The 22,868-nt window shown below is 40.3% G+C and overlaps 1 protein-coding gene across 5 annotated transcripts in view; it reads right to left on the reverse strand.

The window, feature by feature from the left end:
* Positions 1-22,868, reverse strand: part of KCNIP4 (potassium voltage-gated channel interacting protein 4) — an 892,326-nt gene that overhangs the window by 306,861 nt on the left and 562,597 nt on the right. Inside the window, exon 1 of one of the 5 annotated variants that reach the window (XM_089677481.1) lies at positions 691-1,219. The exons of the other annotated variants lie outside the window; for them this stretch is intronic. Coding sequence (XP_089533607.1) covers positions 691-802 — 112 coding nt within the window. The 5' untranslated portion in view covers positions 803-1,219. Of the gene's footprint in view, positions 1-690; positions 1,220-22,868 lie in introns of those variants that run through there. 5 annotated transcript variants of the gene reach the window in all.

Below are 22,868 nucleotides of genomic sequence, written 5' to 3' on the forward strand. Positions count from 1 at the left end.
GATTATACAATTTTCTCGTTCAATTTCCTATAGATCTACCTTCAACTATGTAGTTCAAGGGCCTGCCTGATTGCATACAAACTAAAGGTGTTTAGGTTTGACCTCATAGTATATGGTTTTGGGAAATCTAAAGTAAAATTGTATAATGTATGGGCAGCCTTAGGCTAGCCATACATTATACCATTTTCTTTAGAAAATTGTTTTAGATTTATCAAAAAGCATATAAGATGAGATCAAACATAAATAACAGTTTCAATTGTATCCAATTAAGCAGTCCCTTGCACTACATAGTTGAAGGTAAATCTAAAGGAAATTGGGCAGGAATTGTACAGAAAATTGTAGTGTATGCCAGCTTTAGGCTGGCCATACATTATACAATTTTCTTGAGATTTTTGGTTTAGATTTTCTAAAAACCATATAATATGGGGTCAAAAATAACACTTTCAATTGTATCCAATTAGGCAGGCTCTTGCACTACATAGTTGAAGGTAAATCTAAAGGAAATTGGGCAGGAATTGTATAGTGTATGGGCAGCCTTAGACTATTGAGGTTCCTCCCAACACACAGCAAACTTTGCCTAGGCTGATATTAGTCAGCAGTACATAGAGACGAACACCCACAGTCTCTAGAGGCAATTCAAAGTGTTCTAGGATCCCCAGCAATGAAAAAGAGAAGAAGTGTTAAGTTTACCTTCGGAGAAGTCGATGAGTCCCAACAAATGTAAAAGCTTTAGAGAAGCACAAATAATCATCACTATCCCCACGGTTTGTAGTCCCTCTGACTCCCACTCTGCCGTTATCATCCTTGAAATAGACAAGGCATTCCTGGATCAAACTTTAGCGCTGATTAGATGGCTTCCTTAGAGTGTGTGCGAGCCTTGCACTGATGGATACAGGAGAGGAAGCAGCCTTTTCCTGCCTGTGGAAAGGACCGGGCTGACTGAATGGAAATGTGCTGTGGCTGCGCAATTCATGCTTCCCACCGTGTGATTGTGTTAGGAGTGAGTCGTCTTGAGGAGCTGAGGTGGACCACCATCCCCGTGCCTTGACATCATTACTCGCAGCTTAGGCTTTCATTTGCTGGAGCATCTGCTTCACAACTCCCAGTTTGTAACAGAAGAAATCCTCCACAACTTACACACAGCAGCACGTTGCTTTCTGCCCATCGCTAATTCCAGCGCTTCGCAGCCTAACCCTCCATAATCATGGGATTAACCCTCTGTGCTCCACATTGTCATGGATGGGCTACAGCCAACACGCAGGGGTTATTTACTAAGACTGGAGAGTGCAAAATCTGCACAGAAACCAATCAGCTTCCAGGTTTTAATAGCAACGCTTAATTGAACAAGCTGAAGTTAGAAGCCGATTGGCTACCATGCACAGCTACACCAGATTCTGAGTGCTCCAGATTCACCCTGGGTTCACACCTAAGCGTTTTGCGGAACCGCAGTACAGTACATTTAACATGATTTTCTTTGGGAGATGTTCACACCTGTGTGTTTTCACCCAGTGCGTTTTTTTGGAAAGGGTCAGGGACTTTTTTGAAAGCAAAAAGTAGCATTTTTGGTTCTATAGACTTTAATGGAAATGCTGCAGAAAAGCATGTATTGCGTTTTTGCTGCGTTTTGCATCTGCCTAACAACAAGAAAAATAAAATTTAAAAAATGGAAAAAAAACCAAATAGGCAAACCAAGCCAAAAATGCAGGTGCAAAAACGGAACTCAAAACGCAATGCAGAAACGGCTCAAATGTAACCTGCATAGGTGTGAACCTAGCCTAAGACTGGCCATACACATACAATTTTCTGTTCAATTTCTGCCCAATTTGAATTGCCTCTAGAGACTGTGGATGTTTGTCTCTATGTACTGCTGACTAATATCAGCCTAGGCAAAGTTTGCTGCGTGTTGGGAGGAACCTCAATAGTCTAAGGCTGCCCATACACTATACAATTTTCTGTTCAATTCCTGCCCAATTTCCTTTAGATTTTGCTTCAACTATGTAGTGCAAGAGCCTGCCTAATTGGATACAATTGAAAGTGTTGTTAGTTTTGACCTCATATTATATGGTTTTTGGTGAATCTAAACCAAAAATCTCAAGAAAATTGTATAATGTATGGCCAGCCTAAAGCTGGCATACACTATACAATTTTCTGTACAATTTCTGCCCAATTTCCTTTAGATTTACCTTCAACTATGTAGTGCAAGGACCTGCTTAATTGAATACAATTGAAAGTGTTGTTTAGGTTTGACCTCATATTATATGCTTTTTGGTATATCTACAGCAATTTCCTAAAGAAAATTGTATAATGTATGGTCAGCCTTAGTAAATCTCCCCCACAGTCTTCTTTTCCATCCTGCTCAGACTTTTCTTCGGCTGAGACCACCCAGATACAAGCAGACATCAATTCCAATGGAAGATATTACACCTACCGCCTCTTCTGTTAACTTAGATGACTTTATTACAGCATGGCTGTAATAAATAATGGCTAATGCAGATGATTGCTGTGACTGTCACTGAGGCTTGCCATAGAAAGGCAGATTTTTTTTTTCTTTGCAGACATTGATGGGGATGGATATAATTGATGGAAATGAACTGCTGGAGCACCAGAGCTTGCCACAGATGACAGCGGCACATGCATGGTACTTGAATGGCATATTAGGGGTTCTATTATTACAGGTACATATATAGCACCAACAATTGTACACAGCGATTATACACTGTAATCTCACAGCAGTCCCTGCCCTCAAGGAGCTTACAATCTAAGGTCCCTAAGGCTTTGATTAGACTTGCATTTGGAGGGCATAAAAAACGTGTGGTTGAGCTGCATTTATGATGCCCCCCCCAAAAGCTGCAATAGACAGATGACAGGGATGTTTACATACTGCGACTGAAATGCTTCGCTTAGATCCTACATCAAAGTTCACCTGAGACGTAATGACTGGCATACAGCAAGCCTGCCAAACGCTACACAGTCAAGCAAATGGGGAATCGCTGCCAACACCCTGCAACTGTGTGCAATGACAGAGCTGTGGTGCGATTATCTGAAAAATGGGGTTAAAACAGGTAGTAAGGAGGCATCACATTGCCGCCTCACCATCTGTCAGTTGTCTCTGAAGCACAATCCAAATGTGGATCGGGCTTCAGAGGAAAGGGAGCTTTAGACACATGTCTAGGTTCACACCCAAGCGTTTTCCGCAGCGTTTTGTGTTTTGCAGAAACACACTACAGTCCATTTAACATTATTTCCTATGGGACACGTTCACATCTCCGCATTTTCACCCGGTGCATTTTTTGCAAAGGGTCAGGGACTTTTTTAAAACGCAAAACGCTGTGTTTTTGGTTCTATAGACTTCAATAGAGATGCTGCAGAAAAGCATGAAGTGCGTTTTTGCTGCATTTTGCTTTTTAATCTACCTAGCAACAAGAACAAAAAAAAGTGTCAAAAACACATGTGTAAAACGCAAAACGCACTGCAGAAATGGATCAAACGCAAACTGCATAGGTGTGAAGCTAGCCTAACTCACATTCATACACATACTAGGAACAATTAACCTACTAGAATGTCTTTTGAGCATGTGAAGAAACTCACACTGGTAAAGGGAGAACATGCAAACTCTAGGCAGATAACACCATGGTTGGGATTCAAGCCAATGACCTTAGTGCTGCCAGGCAGAAGTTCTAACCACTTGGCCGTTGTGCTGACATAATACTGGTAAATTCTGGCTCATGGTTTTCAGTGAGCACATGCTTCTTCCTGACCTTTACCCTATACAGAACACTTTGCCTTCCCCCCCCCCTCTGTTTTCACCTGGTGATCTGGCTAGTAACATATCTCCTGTATTACAGAGCCCCCACTCTGGATGAAGGAGCACAGGGGGCACCTTTGTACAGCAACATTGTCAGTCTATGGGGGAGGGAGTGTTAGATGCACTAGATTTAGGTACAATAAGGGCTGGTTCCAGATGCATTCTGGATGCGTTTCTGCATGCGCGTTTTTGGTGCGTTCCGCAGCATTTTTTCCCCTATCTTTTTCTTAAATAGGGACATGTGTGTTCCAGGGCATTTTTGTTGCATTTTGCTGCATTCTTGATGCGTTTTACCACATTCCAGTACAGTTCTGAGTAGGAAAAATGCAGCCTGTTCTACTTTTTTTCTGCAACCGGAACGCACTGGAACTGCAAGCACTGATGTGAACTATGACATTGACAACCATTTAACCTACTTCCTCTGTGTTTTGGATGCAGAAAAAAAAGCAACTGAAATGCATATAGTGTGAACTGGCCCTAAAGAGTGAAGCCAAATTCCAACTCACACTTTAATATCAGTTACAGCAATAGTTTTTTTTTTCCTTTTGGGGTAAAGGTTTTAGATAAATAATGAAAAGCTGATCACTGTAAGCACCCCTGTCAGTGGTAAATGGTTTGTCTCATCTCTGTAACGGCTACATCTGCAGGACAGCTTGTTCTGCATAAAGGAGGGAAAGCCAAAAAAAAAAGAAGAAAACGAAATGCACAGCACAGCCAAAAATTGCCAGGCTCGGGATTGAGCCTGTACAAGTGCTCCTATTGCAAGCGGCTTGCTATGGGGGCACTCGCAGAGAGGAGGAACCGGGAGAGCCCAGAAGAGGACTTTGCACTCTCTCAATGAATGCAAAGCATTCTCTGATTGGACAAGGTGGGAGTGCTGATGCCACACATTCTACCTTGTCCAGTTAGTAAATGAGTAATTAATAGAGTAATTGCAAACTGTTCTCCTAGATGGTGCCCATGCCAAGCAATGGACATCCTGTGTTCACTAAGGCTGGCCATACATTATACAATTCTCTTGAGATTTTTGGTTTAGATTTACCAAAAACCATATAATAGGAGTTCAAACCTAACAACACTTTCAATTGTATCCAGTTAGGCAGGCTCTTGCACTACTTAATTGAAGGTAAATGTAAAGGAAATTGGGCAGAAAATTGCATAGTGTATGGCCAGCCTTAGCAGCTGGGGAGCCACTTGCAAAGGGACCCGGAGCCAGTAGAAATCATTGTAGTAGCGGTGTCTACTACAGTGATTTCCAGCTTCCATGAATAGTTACACCGGTCCAAGCTGGACCAATGTAAAAATGCAAACCTAGCTCTACCTAGAATTCGGCTTTATTGCCCAACCACTGACGCTAACCCTAAGTCCTCATGCACATTGGATGTTTTGAGAACGCTGGAAACATTAGCTGTGTAAAGTCACGTTAAAAACAGGAGTTTTTCAGCTTTTTTTTAGAGTTAGCGTTTAGCAACATTTTTAGCGTTTTTTATACATAGACTGTAATCAACGTTCTTTGGCTGGAAAAAAACCCAGGCCTAGTGGATTTCTAGATGAGTTTTTTTTTAGCTGTAAAAACTCTCTAACGTTGAAAAATGTGGCAAAACACCACAAACCTTTTTTGGACTTTTTTTACTCCCCAAAAAATAGTCCTGGGTTTTTTTTCCAGCCAAAGAACTATGATTACAGTCTATGTATACATGGACACATAGGATAACATGCTGGGGGGTTTACTAGCTGTAGAAAAAACGTCAAAGCCAAAAACAGCCGCTGTAAAAATATCCAGTGTGCATGAGAACTAAAGGAAATGTACTGAAATAAATATTTTGCTGCCATTGCATACCTGATATAAATTGGATTCATTATTACATTTTATTATTTATTTGTTACAGGTTACACACCAACTATTTACACAGAGCTTTGCATATATGCTACATTCACAGCAGTCCCTACTAGAGATGAGCGAATTATTCAAAAATTCGATTCGGCTGATTCGCCGAATTTGCGGAATAAATTCGATTCGATGCGAATTTATTCGCTGCGAATTTAACTTATTAAAAGGGTTTCTAGGCTTCAGAGAGCCTTTATATTAGTGCAGAACACTGTACCTTTAATTTAAATGCCCTTGGAGTCTGCTGGGGAAGAGAAATAATACTGTCAGTCAGTATGACATGCAGATGAGTGCCGTCGATCTTAGAATCACCGCACACTTCACTCACGACGAAGAAGAGGAAGAAGAAGAAGAAGAATGAAAAGAAGAATGAAAAGAAGAAGAAGAAGAATGAAAAGAAGAATGAAAAGAAGAAGAAGAAGAATGAAAAGAAGAAGAAGAAGAATGAAAAGAAGAATGAAAAGAAGAAGAAGAATGAAAAGAAGAAGAAGAAGAATGAAAAGAAGAATGAAAAGAAGAATGAAAAGAAGAAGAAGAAGAATGAAAAGAAGAATGAAAAGAAGAAGAATGAAAAGAAGAATGAAAAGAAGAAGAATGAAAAGAAGAAGAAGAAGAATGAAAAGAAGAAGAAGAAGAAGAATGAAAAGAAGAATGAAAAGAAGAAGAAGAATGAAAAGAAGAAGAAGAATGAAAAGAAGAATGAAAAGAAGAATGAAAAGAAGAAGAAGAAGAATGAAAAGAAGAAGAAGAAGAATGAAAAGAAGAATGAAAAGAAGAAGAAGAATGAAAAGAAGAAGAAAAAGAATGAAAAGAAGAAGAAGAAAGAATGAAAAGAAGAATGAAAAGAAGAATGAAAAGAAGAATGAAAAGAGGAATGAAAAGAAGAAGAAGAAGAATGAAAAGAAGAATGAAAAGAAGAATGAAAAGAAGAAGAAGAATGAAAAGAAGAATGAAAAGAAGAAGAAGAATGAAAAGAAGAAGAAGAAGAATGAAAAGAAGAATGAAAAGAAGAAGAAGAAGAATGAAAAGAAGAATGAAAAGAAGAAGAAGAATGAAAAGAAGAAGAAGAATGAAAAGAAGAAGAAGAATGAAAAGAAGAATGAAAAGAAGAAGAAGAAAAAGAATGAAAAGAAGAAGAAGAAGAATGAAAAGAAGAAGAAGAATGAAAAGAAGAAGAAGAAGAATGAAAAGAAGAAGAAGAATGAAAAGAAGAATGAAGAAGAAGAATGAAAAGAAGAAGAAGAAGAAGAATGAAAAGAAGAAGAAGAATGAAAAGAAGAAGAAGAATGAAAAGAAGAAGAATTCCAGTACTTTGTTTCCGAATAAAAACATCTGTATCCTAAATGGAAACAAATAGATACAATGTTTCAACCGCTGTAAATGTGAAGGAACTGTCAGAGAACTGTCTGAAATAGCGGAGCTCTCTGCAGGGACACTTTTTGCCGGCTGTAGAAGGGATGAAAATCGGCCGATCGGGAAAAATTTGATTCGTGCATCCGAAGAAGAAGAAGAAGAATGAAAAGAAGAATGAAAAGAAGAAGAATGAAAAGAAGAATGAAAAGAAGAAGAAGAAGAATGAAAAGAAGAATGAAAAGAAGAAGAACAAGAATGAAAAGAAGAAGAAGAAGAATGAAAAGAAGAATGAAAAGAAGAATGAAAAGAAGAAGAATGAAAAGAAGAATGAAAAGAAGAAGAAGAAGAATGAAAAGAAGAAGAATGAAAAGAAGAATGAAAAGAAGAAGAATGAAAAGAAGAAGAAGAAGAATGAAAAGAAGAAGAAGAAGAATGAAAAGAAGAATGAAAAGAAGAAGAAGAAGAATGAAAAGAAGAAGAAGAAGAATGAGAAGAAGAATGAAAAGAAGAAGAAGAATGAAAAGAAGAAGAAGAATGAAAAGAAGAAGAAGAAAGAATGAAAAGAAGAATGAAAAGAGGAATGAAAAGAAGAAGAAGAAGAATGAAAAGAAGAATGAAAAGAAGAATGAAAAGAAGAAGAAGAAGAATGAAAAGAAGAATGATAAGAAGAAGAAGAAGAATGAAAAGAAGAAGAAGAAGAAGAATGAAAAGAAGAAGAAGAAGAATGAAAAGAAGAAGAAGAAGAATGAAAAGAAGAATGAAAAGAAGAAGAATGAGAAGAAGAAGAATGAAAAGAAGAAGAAGAAGAATGAAAAGAAGAATGAAAAGAAGAATGAAAAGAAGAAGAAGAAGAATGAAAAGAAGAAGAATGAAAAGAAGAAGAAGAAGAATGAAAAGAAGAAGAAGAATGAAAAGAAGAAGAATGAAAAGAAGAATGAAGAAGAAGAATGAAAAGAAGAAGAAGAAGAAGAATGAAAAGAAGAAGAAGAAGGAGAATGAAAAGAAGAAGAAGAAGAAGAAGAAGAATGAAAAGAAGAAGAAGAATGAAAAGAAGAAGAATTCCAGTACAGCAAAAAGTGTATCTGCAGAGAGCTCTGCTATTTCTGACAGTTCTCTGACAGTTCCTTCACATTTACAGCGGTTGAAACATTGTATCTATTTGTTTCCGAATAAAAACATCTGTATCCTAAATGGAAACAAATACATACAATGTTTCAACCGCTGTAAATGTGAAGGAACTGTCAGAGAACTGTCAGAAATAGCGGAGCTCTCTGCAGGGACACTTTTTGCCGGCTGTAGAAGGGATGAAAATCGGCCGATCGGGAAAAATTCGATTCGTGCATCCGAAGTTTGCTAATTTTCGGATTCGGTGCGAATTGAATTTTTCCTAATATTCGAAACTAATTCCACTTCGCCAAGTTCGATTCGCTCATCTCTAGTCCCTACCCTCCAGAAGCTTACAATCTAGGGTTCTTATCACACAGGCATAAATACACTTCCTAAAGCCAGTTTAGACGCACATTAACCTACCAGCCAGTCTTTGAAGTATGGGAAGAAACCGGAGTACTCTTCGGAAACTCATGCAATGACAGGGAGAACATCTAAACTCCATGCAGACAGTGTCCTGGGTGGGATTTGTACCATGGACCCTAGTGCTGCAAGACAAAAGTGCTATGTACCATGCCACTTAACAAAAACATGGATCCAATTAGCTTTTGTTTGAATTGGAAAGGTTTTCACGCCCCAGCCATTGACACAGGAACAAAAAAACAGATGGATCCCTGACAGGAAACAACATCCAGCATACACAAAAGCTTTCCAATATTAGTATATGGGGAGGGGTATTCAGCCAAGTTGGGAGTTACGGGCCATAGCAGATGAGCCCAGGAAACTACATGATTATCATTTGGCTACTTGATGTGAAAAAAATATTTTTCAAAAACTTCAGGCTATAAAGGGTAGAGATGAGCAAATCGAACTTGGCGAAGTGGAATTCGTTTCGAATATTAGGAAAAATTCGATTTGCGCCGAATCCGAAAATTAGCAAACTTCGGATGCGCGAATCGAATTTTCCCGATCGGCCGATTTTCATCCTTTCTACAGCCAGCAAAAAGTGTCCCTGCAGAGAGCTCCGCTATTTCTGACAGTTCTCTGACAGTTCCTTCACATTTACAGCGGTTGAAACATTGTATCTATTTGTTTCCATTTAGGATACAGATGTTTTTATTCGGAAATAAATAGATACAATGTTTCAACCGCTGTAAATGTGAAGGAACTGTCAGAGAACTGTCAGAAATAGCGGAGCTCTCTGCAGATACACTTTTTGCTGTACTGGAATTCTTCTTATTTTCATCCTACTTCTTCTTCTTCATCCTCATCCTCTTCTTCTTCTTCTTCATCCTCATCCTCTTCTTCTTCTTCTTCTTCTTCATCCTCTTCTTCTTCTTCTTCTTCTTCTTCTTCATCCTCATCCTCTTCTTCTTCATCCTCATCCTCTTCTTCATCCTCATTCTCTTCTTCTTCATCCTCGTCCTCTTCTTCTTCATCCTCATCCTCTTCTTCTTCTTCCTCATCCTCTTCTTCTTCTTCTTCTTCTTCTTCATCCTCATCCTCTTCTTCATCCGCATCCTCTTCTTCTTCATCCTCATCCTCTTCTTCTTCTTCTTCTTCTTCATCCTCTTCTTATTCTTCTTTATCCTCATCCTCTTCTTCTTCTTCTTCTTCTTCATCCTCTTCTTCTTCTTCTTCTTCTTCTTCTTCATCCTCTTCTTCTTCATCCTCATCCTCTTCTTCTTCTTCTTCTTCTTCATCCTCATCCTCTTCTTCTTCTTCTTCATTCTCATCTTCTTCTTCCTCATCCTCTTCTTCTTCTGCTTCTTCTTCTTCTTCTTCATCCTCATCCTCTTCTTCCTCATCCTCTTCTTCTTCTTCTTCTTCTTCTTCTTCATCCTCATCCTCTTCTTCTTCTTCATCCTCATCTTCTTCTTCTTCATCATCCTCATCCTCCTCTTCTTCTTCTTCTTCTTCTTCTTCATCCTCATCCTCTTCTTCTTCTTCATCCTCATCCTCTTCTTCATCCTCATCTTCTTCATCCTCCTCCTCCGCTTCTTCTTCTTCATCATCCTCATCCTCTTCTTCTTCTTCCTCATCCTCATCCTCATCCTCTTCTTCTTCATCCTCTTCCTCTTCTTCTTCATCCTCATCCTCTTCTTCTTCTTCTTCTTCATCCTCATCTTCTTCTTCTTCTTCATCCTCATATTCTTCTTCTTCTTCTTCATCCTCTTCTTCTTCTTCCTCATCCTCTTCTTCTTCTTCATCCTCATCCTCTTCTTCTTCTTCTTCTTCATCCTCATCTTCTTCTTCTTCATCCTCATCCTCTTCTTCTTCTTCTTCATCTTCTTCTTCATCCTCATCCTCTTCTTCTTCTTCCTCATCCTCTTCTTCTTCTTCATCCTCATCCTCTTCTTCTTCTTCTTCATCCTCATCCTCTTCTTCTTCTTCCTCATCCTCTTCTTCTTCTTCTTCTTCTTCATCCTCATCCTCTTCTTCATCCTCATCTTCTTCTTCATCCTCATCCTCTTCTTCTTCTTCATCCTCTTCTTCTTCCTCATCCTCTTCTTCTTCTTCATCCTCATCCTCTTCTTCTTATTCGTCTTCTTCTTCATCCTCATCTTCTTCTTCATCCTCATCCTCTTCTTCTTCATCCTCATCCTCTTCTTCTTCAATTGAAGCTGCTTCTGCTCCGCCACTCTGCCATTGGACTCTTGATAGTCGTCTCCCCACACTGCTGCTGGGGGGACTTTTTAACATAGGCCTCTGTATGGCCTTCAATTTAAGCTGCTTACGCTTCGCCACTCTGTCATGGGCCCCTGTACCGCCTCCTCATGCTGCTGCCAGGTCCAGAGTGTGTCATGGGCCCCCGTACCGCCTCCTCATGCTGCTGCCAGGTCCAGAGTGTGTCATGGGTCCCTGTACGGCCTCCCATTGCTGCTGTCTCCGTCGCCACACTCTGCCATGTGTCACTTTCAGGTCTCCTCACACTGCTGGTGGTTTCCATTTTTGTCATAGGGTGCTGTATGGCCTCCCATTGCTGCTGCCTCCACCGCCACACTGTGGCTCCACACTCTGGTTTTGGCCCCGTGACTGCCCAAATGAGTGAAGTGTGCGGTGATTCTAAGATCGACGGCACTCATCTGCATGTCATACTGACTGACAGTATTATTTCTCTTCCCCAGCAGACTCCAAGGGCATTTAAATTAAAGGTACAGTGTTCTGCACTAATATAAAGGCTCTCTGAAGCCTAGAAACCCTTTTAATAAGTTAAATTTGCAGCGAATAAATTCGCATCGAATCGAATTTATTCCGCAAATTCGGCGAATCAGCCGAATCGAATTTTTGAATAATTCGCTCATCTCTAATAAAGGGTTAAAATAAAGGGTTTTTTTTTTTTTTTTTGTTTTTTGTCCTCGTCTTCTCATTGAGTGTCTTTTTCTATTCTTCTGCCCAACCTGTCCTTATGCTAATTGTAACGATTGTGTTCATTGCTCTGAATGCTACATCTGCAATACTACCTAGGCAATCTGGACTCCACTGAGAGCCCAATGCCTGGAATGTATATTAACCTCTGGAGAGGCCCCATTTCATGCCTCCCCTGTATTCTATGTGCTGATATAGCAAAATTTTCTTTTAGAGTTTGCATTGTTATTGACCTCCAAATGTTTGCTCACTATCCCCCCCCCTTTTTTTTCTCCCCCCTTCCCTTCCCTGTTTTCTCTTCCATAGCACTTGAATGTTCAGTTTATGCTTATGCCTCTACCAGTATATGTTCTGACATACTTCTCAAATGCCCGGTATGTCTCATGCTTGTTGGTCAATGTATATGTTTCCCAAATGCTTGTTTATCTCTGCTTATTCTACAATAAAAATCCTTTGTAAAAGAACTGTTGGAATTATCTATTTTTTAAACTTATATTATTCCAGCTTGGATACATGTAATTCTTCATATCTCACATCTGGTGGGCTGCTGGGGGTGCTGAAATTCACTGTAGTGGCCTGTGCTACATACAGTCACCTCTTGTCTCTTCCAGGGTACTGCTCCAGTAGCTTATCTGCCTCCATATTCAACACAGGGGGCTACTCACTCAACATCTCCTCCATTCAAAGAATGTCTTGTATTCTTTTAACCCCTTGGCCCCAGCGCCTCCCAGCCCTTTAAGGAATGTGTGACATTGGGAGGCAGGGTGAGGTTTAGAATCATGAGACCGCCATGATTGGCTGCCACAGTGGTCACATGATCAGAAAGCTCCCGATCACAAGTAACAGAACCTTTCCGTGAGGTGCCAGTAAATGTGCCAGGAGTGACAGTGTGCATGCTCTTGGCACATGTTTGCTTACATTAGGTATGTGAATATGCGGCCTCTCGGTTTCAAGGCCCAGCCACCAAGAGGCCGCCTATTTGTATACCATTGGCGCCAAGGAGTTAATTGAATACAAGGTGCTTTTTGATTAAAAGAGGTGGTGATTGTGACATAATCTTCCCCTCCTCTCCACCTTGTCCAATCAAAGAATGCCTTGTAATCATTACAAAAAATACAAAATACAGGATGTCCTGTATGGCGGAGGTGTTTAAAGAGCAACCTTGTGCTCAATATAGAGGCAGTAAGTCTGAGCAGACCACAACAGAGAATTTCTGCATCCCCAACATCCAGATGTGAGATATGAAGAATTAGATGTGATCAAGCTGGACTAATGGAAATAAAAAAAAAGTAAGATAATTCCTGGAGTTCAGCTTTTAAAAATGACTGTTTCTGCCATGGATTTGATATGGAAAAACACTAACGCTTGCTGTGAAATAGAATTGGAGTTAAATATGCTGTATTCAGCCAATTACAAACTCCCCAAGTGGCCACTTCCACACACATATGAAAAGGCACTCATCCACCGTGAACTGAAATGACACACAGATCCTGAGGATGGCAGGTTATCTAAGTATAAAACATAAGGTGGCATTGTAAAATAGAAAGACTGAGCTAGTGTAAGCTGATATCCAAAGATGCTCCATCAATACCTCTGGGAAAATATATTTACCTCGACTATGTCTGAATGTATAAGTGCAAATTATCGATAAGAGATCAGAAGAGTTCCATGACTAATTGAGTGCCAGAGAGTCCTGGAAGTGTGACTCTGATCTCTGGAGACTTGTGAAAGATTAATGCTCCCTGTAGGTACACCAAGCAAAGTCGTGAGAATCCAGATGTATGAGATACATGAGGAAGATAATTGTGTGTGCATCCAGCGCTCAGCTTGGTTCATTACAAAATGAAGGTTTCTTTATGCAGAAAACTATTTCCAGTATCAGTGGGAATTTGATTACATCTCCAGTCATTTGGGATACATTCTATTCTGCTCATGTCCTTTTATGCTACTGGCTTTCAATTGTTTCATTCTTCATATTTGGAGTTTTCATATCAAGTGCGAGAGCAGAATTTTGGAGATGGACTTCAAGTTTACTTGCATTGGCAAAGTCCATGGCTTAGTCTTTATCAGCTCAATGGCCTTCGAGGGCTGGGGTCCTGGGATTATTTGACACTAGGGACATGCATGGAGTTTTGACAGGCTTCCTATGCATTTTCTTCCACAATCTCAAAATATACTGGAATATTAGGGGCCGAAACACACTTTTCTGCTTCATGTTATCCCAATGTACAAGGGTGTATTTACCACAAGGCAAACAAGGCATTTGCCTAGGACGGCATTTTTTCTGGGAGGCAGCATTGCCCCTTGGAAGAAGGGATGGAAGAAGGGACACACGTGGCATTGGGACCTGGTGGGTTCCGAGAGATGCTGCGGGTTTCATGACGGTGTATGCACAGTCCGACTCTCGTTCCTGGGGATGTCCGGAGCTGTGAAGGTGAGTGTCTTTCTCTCTCTCGCCATGGGGATGATAGCTGGTGTATGGGGGGCAGTGGTAGTGGAAGGCTCGGGTGGAGGGCAGGGGTGTTCTTGGTCAATGTCATGCTCTTTCTGTGGGGGGGGGGTGCCAATTATTGTGTTGCCTAGGGCAGCACAAAACCTAAATACACCACTGCCAACATATATTATGGGCATTAGTGTGTTTCACTGCCAATCATTTTGAGGCATGGCCAGACAAAGCAAGGCAGCTCTAACATTCAAGTGTTGCAGCAGATTACAACACATGGTAATGAACTACCGTGCATTGTGATGCATGATGATGTAGTATGACATATTGGTAAATTTCCAACCCATTTGTTAAGCTGCCATAATGCAGTGCACCAGGAAGCCAATGTTTAAATAAACCCTTACCAATATATATATATTGTGACAGTGCTAGGCCCTGCCACTCTGTGAGTGTAGGTTGAGAGGCTCCGGAGTGTGGTTTCTAAATGAAGTAGACTGGCTTGTCAGTGTGCTCCAGGTTTGATGATCCTAGATCAAGGGCCGAAGTCCAAAAGCTTCAAAGAGATTTGGGTGGGACAAAGTGTTTCCTTCTGTGGCCAGGTCTCACAAGAGACCAGCAGGCTGTGTGTGTGTAGGTGTGCACAGCCATTATAAGTTAGGCTGTTGAGTAGGTATAGCATGGTGTGGTGGGCAGTAAGCAGTCCCAATTTGCAAACAAAACAATGTTTTGTAAAAGTAGTTCAACCAGAACTAACAAGCCCAGTGGGAAAGCTCACCCATCCGGAGCCACTTACAACTGTGCAGTGGAGAGACAGCGGACTGAAGATTGGATGCCGACAGCATCTGCCACGAGGAGCAGAATGCAGCCTGGCCAGTCCAACCCAAAGGGGAAGCTTTCTGAGACGGTAGACGTAGTCCTTGCTCTCTCCCTACTCCCCCAAAACCTTTCCCTACCGCTCAGCACTCTCCCTGACAGATAGCCACTTGCATAAAGCTCACCAATTTCTGGTGTCAGAATGTTAAATAGAATCTGTCTGACCCAAGATGGCCACCAGGGTCATATGAGTGTGAGCATCCGATCAGAGTACTGCCTCATGTGACTGAAGAAATCATAGAGAAACCAGTTTCTCATACCTTCCTCTCCCATGTGCATTGCCATTGTGGTCAAGCTCCACCTACAGTGGAAAATAGGGGCTGTGCCTGCCTTCAAGCCCATTTCAGTAGCTCAAGGCTCCAGCCAGGGGTCTCAACTCTGGAGACAGGAGGTCTCAGCATGGGAGTCAGGTGGCCTTCTATCGAGAGCTCAGGGCGCAGGCCTATTTAGCACAGAGTTTCGAGTAAGAGAACCATAGAAGCGGTGAGAGAAGCAGAGGCTGGGTTCCGTCATATGGGGTGTATCAAGTTGGAAGCCTGTATAGCCATTTGGGCATTTTTGTTTGACTGAAAGCAAAAAGGGACTGCATAGTGAGTCTAGGCAGAGAACGACTCAGAGCCCTTAAAGGTTTGTTAGCCAGGAGGCTAAATAATTCTGTTGGACTGATGCAACATCCTGCATAACAATTTATTTTCATTCAACTTTTCTTTCATCTCTGATAAAAGTGGGTCACTATGCTCTAAAATACAGTGCTTGATGGGCGTGGACTGCTTTGCTGCTTTAGGTCCTTAAAGTGGTTGTAAATTTCAGACATGAAATATGAACAAAGCTTATCCTTCTTTATTTTGCACTTGTCTTAATCCAGAGCATTAAGTGTCCTTATGTTTGCTGCCCCATACCTCTGTTATCTGCATGAGTCACTTCTGACAAGTTTTCCTGACACCTAGAGAAAAAAGCTGACAGGGGAGGGGTCTTCAGCACACAGCCTGTGATGGACAGCCTCAGCTCTGTTCCTGTGTGCTGTGTAAAGAAGGGATGTGTCCTTTCCCCCCAATCAGCTCTCAGAGCTCTCCACACTGAGCTCTGCAGAGTGTAATTTCAGCTCTTCACCCCATTTTCTGAAAGCTCAGACAAGCTTTATAAATTGTGGACTTTGAATGGATGTAGAGAAGACTGCAAATAAACAGGTACAGCCTATTTAGGAGGATTAGCTTAATCTCTATTTATCACCTGAGGCCAGTCACTTCACTGGGTATATCTAAGGGTTTACAACCACTTTAACGGCTGTTTTTAGGCCACAAATTGAAAGTTGTATGAAGAAACTCTACAGCAGAATGTAATGGAATCCGCCTTTATCTAAACCTCAAAGTTGGGTCAGATAACCATAAGCAAATTTATTGTTACATTACTATTATTGTGCAGGCTTAACAGAAATGTGTGTGTATGTATATGTGTGTGTGTATATACACATATATAATATATATATATATATATATATATATACATATATATATTATACATACACTCATCGGCCACTTTATTAGGTGCACCTGTTCATTTGCTTGGTAACACAAATTGCTAATCAGCCAATCACATGGCAGCAACTCAATGCATTTAGGCATCTAGACGTGGTGAAGATAACTTGCTGAATTTGAAACCGAGCTTTAGAATGGGGAAGAAAGGGGATTTAAGTGACTTTGAATGTGGCATGGTTGTTTCTGCCAGACGGGCTGCTCTGAGTATTTCCAAAACTGCTGATCTACTGGAATTTTCACGTACGGCCATCTCTAGGGTTTATAGATAATGGTGTGAAAAGAGAAAATATCCAGTGAGCAGCAGTTGTGTGGATGAAAATGCCTTGTTGATGTCAGAGGTCAGAGGAGAATGGGCAGACTGGTTCGAGATAATAAAAAGGCAATAGTAACTCAAATAACCACTCGTTACAACCAAGGTATACAGAATACCATCTCTGAACACACAACACGTCAAACCTTGAAGCAGATGGACTACAGCACCAAAAGACCACACCGGGTGCCACTCCTGCCAGCTAAGAACAGGAAATGTAAGCTACAATTCGCACAGGCTCGACAAACTTGGACAATAGAAGATTGGAAAAACGTTACCCAGTTTGATGAGTTTGTTTCCCTGGAGATGAATGTGCGTGAAAATCCCAGTAGATCAGCAGTTTTTGAAATACTCAGACTAGCCCGTTTGGCACCAACAACCATGCCACATTCAAAGTCACTTAAATCCCTTTTCTTTCCCATTCTGATGCTCGGTTTGAACTTCAGCAAGTCGTCTTCACCACATCTAGATGCCTAAATGCATTGAGTTGCTGCTATGTGATTGGCTGAGTAGGAATTTGTGTTACCGAGCAATTGAACAGGTGCACCTAATAAAGTTGCCAGTGAGTGGTTGTGTATATATACATATAAATATATATATTTTTTTCTCTTATTCAGACTCTTTATCTTGAGAGTTAGTGAAGAAGTGTGATGGTTACCATCTGAGAACTGGCTGATCTCACATACTGGTCTCCCAGCTTCTGTGTATAAAGAAGCAGCGCTCCATAGTTGATAAAATTCCTCACATTACAAACCTTTGTTATCCAACTCTGTTATGCACTCTTAGGAGCTAGGAGACAACGTGTAAAGTCAAGCGCAGTTAATTAGGCTGTATCTCTCAGACCTCAGATGACTGCCGACATTTAACTCTTAAACTAAATAGTTAGACTCAGGCAAAGTCAATGCTGTTAAAGTAAATAAAAAATATTTGTGAAAGCCTGAAAAGTTACATTAATTTATTACAGAATATTAGGACCATGCTTTCATACTAAAGCAAATATAAGTAAAGAATATTAAGATCAAAGTTCATATTTTTTCTACTAAATATCAGGAAAGAAATGTTCCACTATTTCATGTGGGAGGAATTCAAATTGAAAAAAAAAAAGTAAATGACCGTAGTCTTTGAAAAACATATTGTAACCATGACAGCGATTTAAGAAATATTTCTTATTTATCTTGCACTCTACAAGTCAAAGTTTGACTGCTAACAGCTAAATTAGAAATATTGTATACTTGCCAGAAGATTTGGGACTGTGCTGGTTTTTCAAAAACGATGATACTTATTTCATCTAAAAAAAATTATCGGCAACAGTCCAGTGTGGCATTCTGTTCAGCGCAGGGGATCGGGGTCCATTCCAATAAATTAGGTTGCTGAAAATATTTTGAGTAACAAAAAAATATATTTGAAATCAGTAACAAGGCTAGGTAGTAGCCCCTTAAATTAATAATGAATAAAAAGAAGTCGTGTAATCATTAAAGCAAACAGAAACCAAAATATTAAATTTAGGAAAAATAAAAAAAGTGAACAATGTATCAAGTGATACATACTGTGAAGGTAAGTGCATGTGAGAATGTAACCAAAATATCTAATTATAGGTCACAATAAACAAAAGAAGATTTAGGCCTGGTTCACACTGGTGCGATTTCAGATGCAACTTGAGTCGCACAGAATATTATGACAAGGGAAATCACATTGTTTTCAATATTGTTCATTTACATCAATGTGACTCAGCGCAAAGCAATATTGGAAAAAATTCCTGTACTACTTTGGTGTGATTCCAGTGTGATTTTGACCCCAAAGAATATACAAACCTTATCAAAGTTGCATGCAAGTAGCACTAGATAATTCAGATCAAAGTGTGAACCTAGCCTTAACAATACCCTCCAGGTTTCTGGACCATCATGACAAGCATCTCAGACATTAGATCCGGATTAAAGATTATTTAGCTATCTGTGATATCTGTTCTTTTAACTCTACAAATACACTCCAGACTCATTCAAACAAATGTGTTTTCCCATATGTCTTCACTCTAGCACATCTGAATTGGCACCCATTGTTAGAAAAAAGGATATCTGAGCTGCCACCATCAGTGGAATGAGCCATTTGTTATCTGCCAGTGGTTTGGGAGACTAAGGTTCAGATGTGGTATCTGCCAATGGGTTGGAAGACCAAGGTTTAGATGTGGTATCTGCCAATTGCTTGGGAAACTAAGGTTCAGATGTGGTATCTGCCAATGGTTTGGAAGACAGAAGTTCAGATGTGGTATCGTCCAATGAGTTGGGAGACTAGGGTTCAAATGTGGTATCTGCCAATGAGTTGGGAGACTGGAGTTCAGGTGTGGTATTTTCCATTGAGTTGAGAGAGTAAGGTTTAGACACAGCCAGCCAGGCCATTGCTCTGCTGAGGACAGCCCCTTCAAAAGAGCTGTAACTGTAGAGAACCACAGGATAAGAATGATCTTGGAGTCCTGCTTTTTCAAAACATGTTTTAAACCTTAATGACTAAATTTACTGATACTGTACAAACAATCACACAAACTATCCACGTCAGACTGGTACCTCTCTCTCATCCTCACACAACCTACCCTCTCCCCCCTCCACTTCCCCCCCTTTTACTCTCCCCCCTGTTTAACCCCCCTCAATACCTACTACATCTCCCTACGGTTCAGTCCACCCCAAGCATACCTCTGATGTTCATGCCACAAATATAGCTCCGACCCCAGCCAAAAGGTGGGGTAATTGTCTAATGAAGCTGTATTGTATACATACATTCTAAACTGAACCATATGTTTATCTCTGTTAAAAAATGTTTTCTTGAAAGCCTTCAATAAAATTATTGAAATTAAATTTACTTGGCAGACAAGGAGCCCAGTAGTTTAAATACCTGTAGGCCTTTTCCGTCATCCATGAGACCTGGCAGAAACATTGCCAATGTTTACACTCCTACATCCTGACTTACTTCCAGAACATGGCAGTTGTTGGGTGCTCACCCACCAGGCTTCATGGGTATAGGAAAGCCCTCTCAGTATGGTAACTGCATCAAGGCAGAAGTGCACTGAAATGCACTGTGTCATTTGTAAAAATATTGCTTACAGCTGATGCTCAGGTATGAATTTAATTGCAAAGATACAATGATCCAACCTAGACCAATGTAAGTATGCATATCCCATACCTAAAGCAAGCCATACACGGAACTAAATTCATGATGTAATTCCTGCTGAACCGACTAAATTTTGATCCATCAATGGGCAGGCTGGGTGATTGACTTCAGTACAGCCAGCCTTTTGAGGTTTTTTGAGGGATCACTGCTGGCGTTTATAGCCTCCAGCTGTGCTCATTGTAATCTGATGGCAGGGAAACCTCCCACTGTCAAAATACAATAGCACAGGGGGATGGATTCCCTCATGATCACTGACTGTGTTAATGGCGCAATCTAGTTATTTTCTTTCCTTCAACCCATGGCTGAAGGAAAGAAAATTGCATAATCTATGGCCAATCTAAGAGACTGCTGAATGATAGAACCTGCACTGTGCACCCCTAGACATTACAAGCATTAAATTCTTGCAGTGCAGGAGGATGTCACTAGAAGGGTGAATTTTTTTAAATTTCATGGAGTTGGGCTTTAAAAGTTGACAATGAGAGCTTTCAAGTTTTACGCTCACAGATTCCCTTTTCACCACTACATTTTTTTTACTTACTTTTATAGCTTCTACCAGGTAGTTTTACTGTTTTCAATTTGTTCTGTATCTTGTCTTTAAATTAGTTATCTACATTTAGCTTTTTCTGGTCACCTGTCAGTTATTTATCTCCATGCTCCTAGTGCTAGGTTTATAGGAGGTTTCTTTACAGCCTTAGGTGGTGTGATGTACTGTGTGTGAGTGGCAATTGCTTGTATGATTGCTTCAGTCATAATATATCATTGGAAAGCAGCACCATCATTGTATACAATAATACCAGAGTGGTCTTTCTTGAACTGAGAATGCTGCAGGCTGGACATGAGCTTCTTAGAGCCAGCATGACATACAAAATTTTAGTAATGAAAGTACCATTACAGCTATCTATGAAGCTGTGCTCAGCACCCGCTGCCTAAAGCTCTAAAACGCCTGTATGACCTGTCATACTAATAATTCTGACCATTAAATGACCTCTACCAGTTTAAAAGTAAAGCTGGCCATACATGGCCACGTACATAGGCAGAAAAAATCTGCTGTTATAGGCATCTTTTTTTTTATGCCAATGAACACAGCTCCATTTTTTTAAAACGTGGCCATATACATGCATGCATTTATGCGTGTATTTGTGCACAGCAATCAGGGGCATTAAAATAATTCCACAAAGCTACATTCTGAGTGGTGTGTATGAGCATAATTTATGCACATACATGCAGAAACTCAACATTAGAGCCATTTTGTCCGCCATGTTCTGGCACAAAAAAATGCACCATAAATTCATATGGTCATGTGCATGAGGCCTTAGGCTTTGTTTGAAAACTAAAAAATATTCTGAAAAAAATTCATCAGAACATTCAACTCAGTGCAACTTATACCATCCAAGTGAAAGATATAACAACATGTCAGAAAAAAAGGAAATAAAAATTCAAGAACAGAATCACTGAGTTGGAAAAAGGATCATCCCCTCTCCTAAAAATAACTTGTAAACTCAATCAGGTGTAGCTAATCACCTACTCAATGGCACACAAAGCCATTTGATTTTCAACTGTGATCAGTTGTGGTCATTTTGATTAGCATGAAAAGAGCTTTCCTGGAACATTTCAGTCCCTGGTAGTGCAACTGAAGCAAACAATCAATTATGGGTGGCAAGGCACTGTCAAAAGATCTCTGGGATAAAGTTGTGGACAGGCACAAGTCAGGAGATGGGTACAAAAAAAATTCAAAGGCTTTATCAATGCCTAGAAGCACAGTGAAGTATATTATTAAGAAGTGGAAGGTATTTGGTACAACACAGGCCCTCCCTGGATTAGGACGTTGTTCCAAACTAGATGAAAGAGCCAGGAGGACACTGGTCAAAGAGGCTACCAAGAGGCCTACAGCAACTCTGAAGCAGAATTTATGACAAAGAGTGGTCATTGTGTGCATGTGACAACAATATTACAAATTCTCCACAAATGTGGCTTGTATGGGAGGGTTGCAAGAACAAAGCCACTCCTCAAGAAAGGCTACATGCAGTCACGATTGAGCTTTGCCAAAAATTTAATTACTTGTCCTCAACACTATATGACATATCTGGCAGAAATCCAATCCAGCTCACCATCCAATTAATACCATTCCTACAGTAAAGCTTGGTGGTAATACCCTGTTATGGGGATGTTTCTCTGCAGCAGGGACTGCAGCACTTGTCAGGATAGAAGGAAACATGGATGGGGCAAAATACTGTAAAATTCTTGAGGAAAATCTGATGCCCTCTGCCAGAAAGTTGTCAATGGGAAGAGGGTTTACCTTCCAACATGACAATGACCCAAAGCACCCAGCAAAAATGACCATACAGTGGTTGAAGAATGGTCTAGTCAGAGTCCAGACTTAAACCCCATTGAAAATCTGTGGAATACTTGAAGGCTGAAGTCCACAAATGGCCACCATCAAATTTAACTGAACTTGAGCAATTCTGCAAAGGAGAGTGAGCAAATATTGCAAAGTCTAAATGTGCAAAGTTAGTAGAGGCATATCCCAACAGACTAAAGGATGTAATTAAAGCAAAAGGTGGATCAACAAAATACTGACACAAGAGGGTTGATTTACCAAAGGCAAATAGGCTGTGCACTGCAAGTGCAGTTGCTTTAGATCTGAAGGGAAGCTCTGAAATGAGGTGATGCTCTGCTGATTTCTTTCATCTAATCATGTACAAGCAAAAGTGCTGTTTTTCATTTTCCTTGCATGTTCCCCTCATATCTAGAGCAATTTCACTTTCAGTGCAATTCCAAATACACTTACAGTGTACAGCCTATTTGTCTTTAGTAAATCAACCCCTAGGAGTTGATCCTTTTTTCAACTCAGTGATTCTGTTTTTGATTTTTTTTTCTAACATGTTGGTGTTACATATTTCACTTGGATGTTATACGTTTCACTGAGTAAATACAGCTGGATAAAACAAAAACTGTGTCTGTCTTCATTTCAGGCTGCAAAGCAACAAAATATGATTATTCTAAAGGGGGACGATTCTTTTCTATAC

This window comes from Staurois parvus, unplaced genomic scaffold (genome assembly GCF_062004578.1).
Source record: "Staurois parvus isolate SC_StPar_1 unplaced genomic scaffold, SC_StPar_1.0 ptg000186l, whole genome shotgun sequence".
In the NCBI taxonomy this organism is placed as follows: domain Eukaryota; kingdom Metazoa; phylum Chordata; class Amphibia; order Anura; family Ranidae; genus Staurois; species Staurois parvus.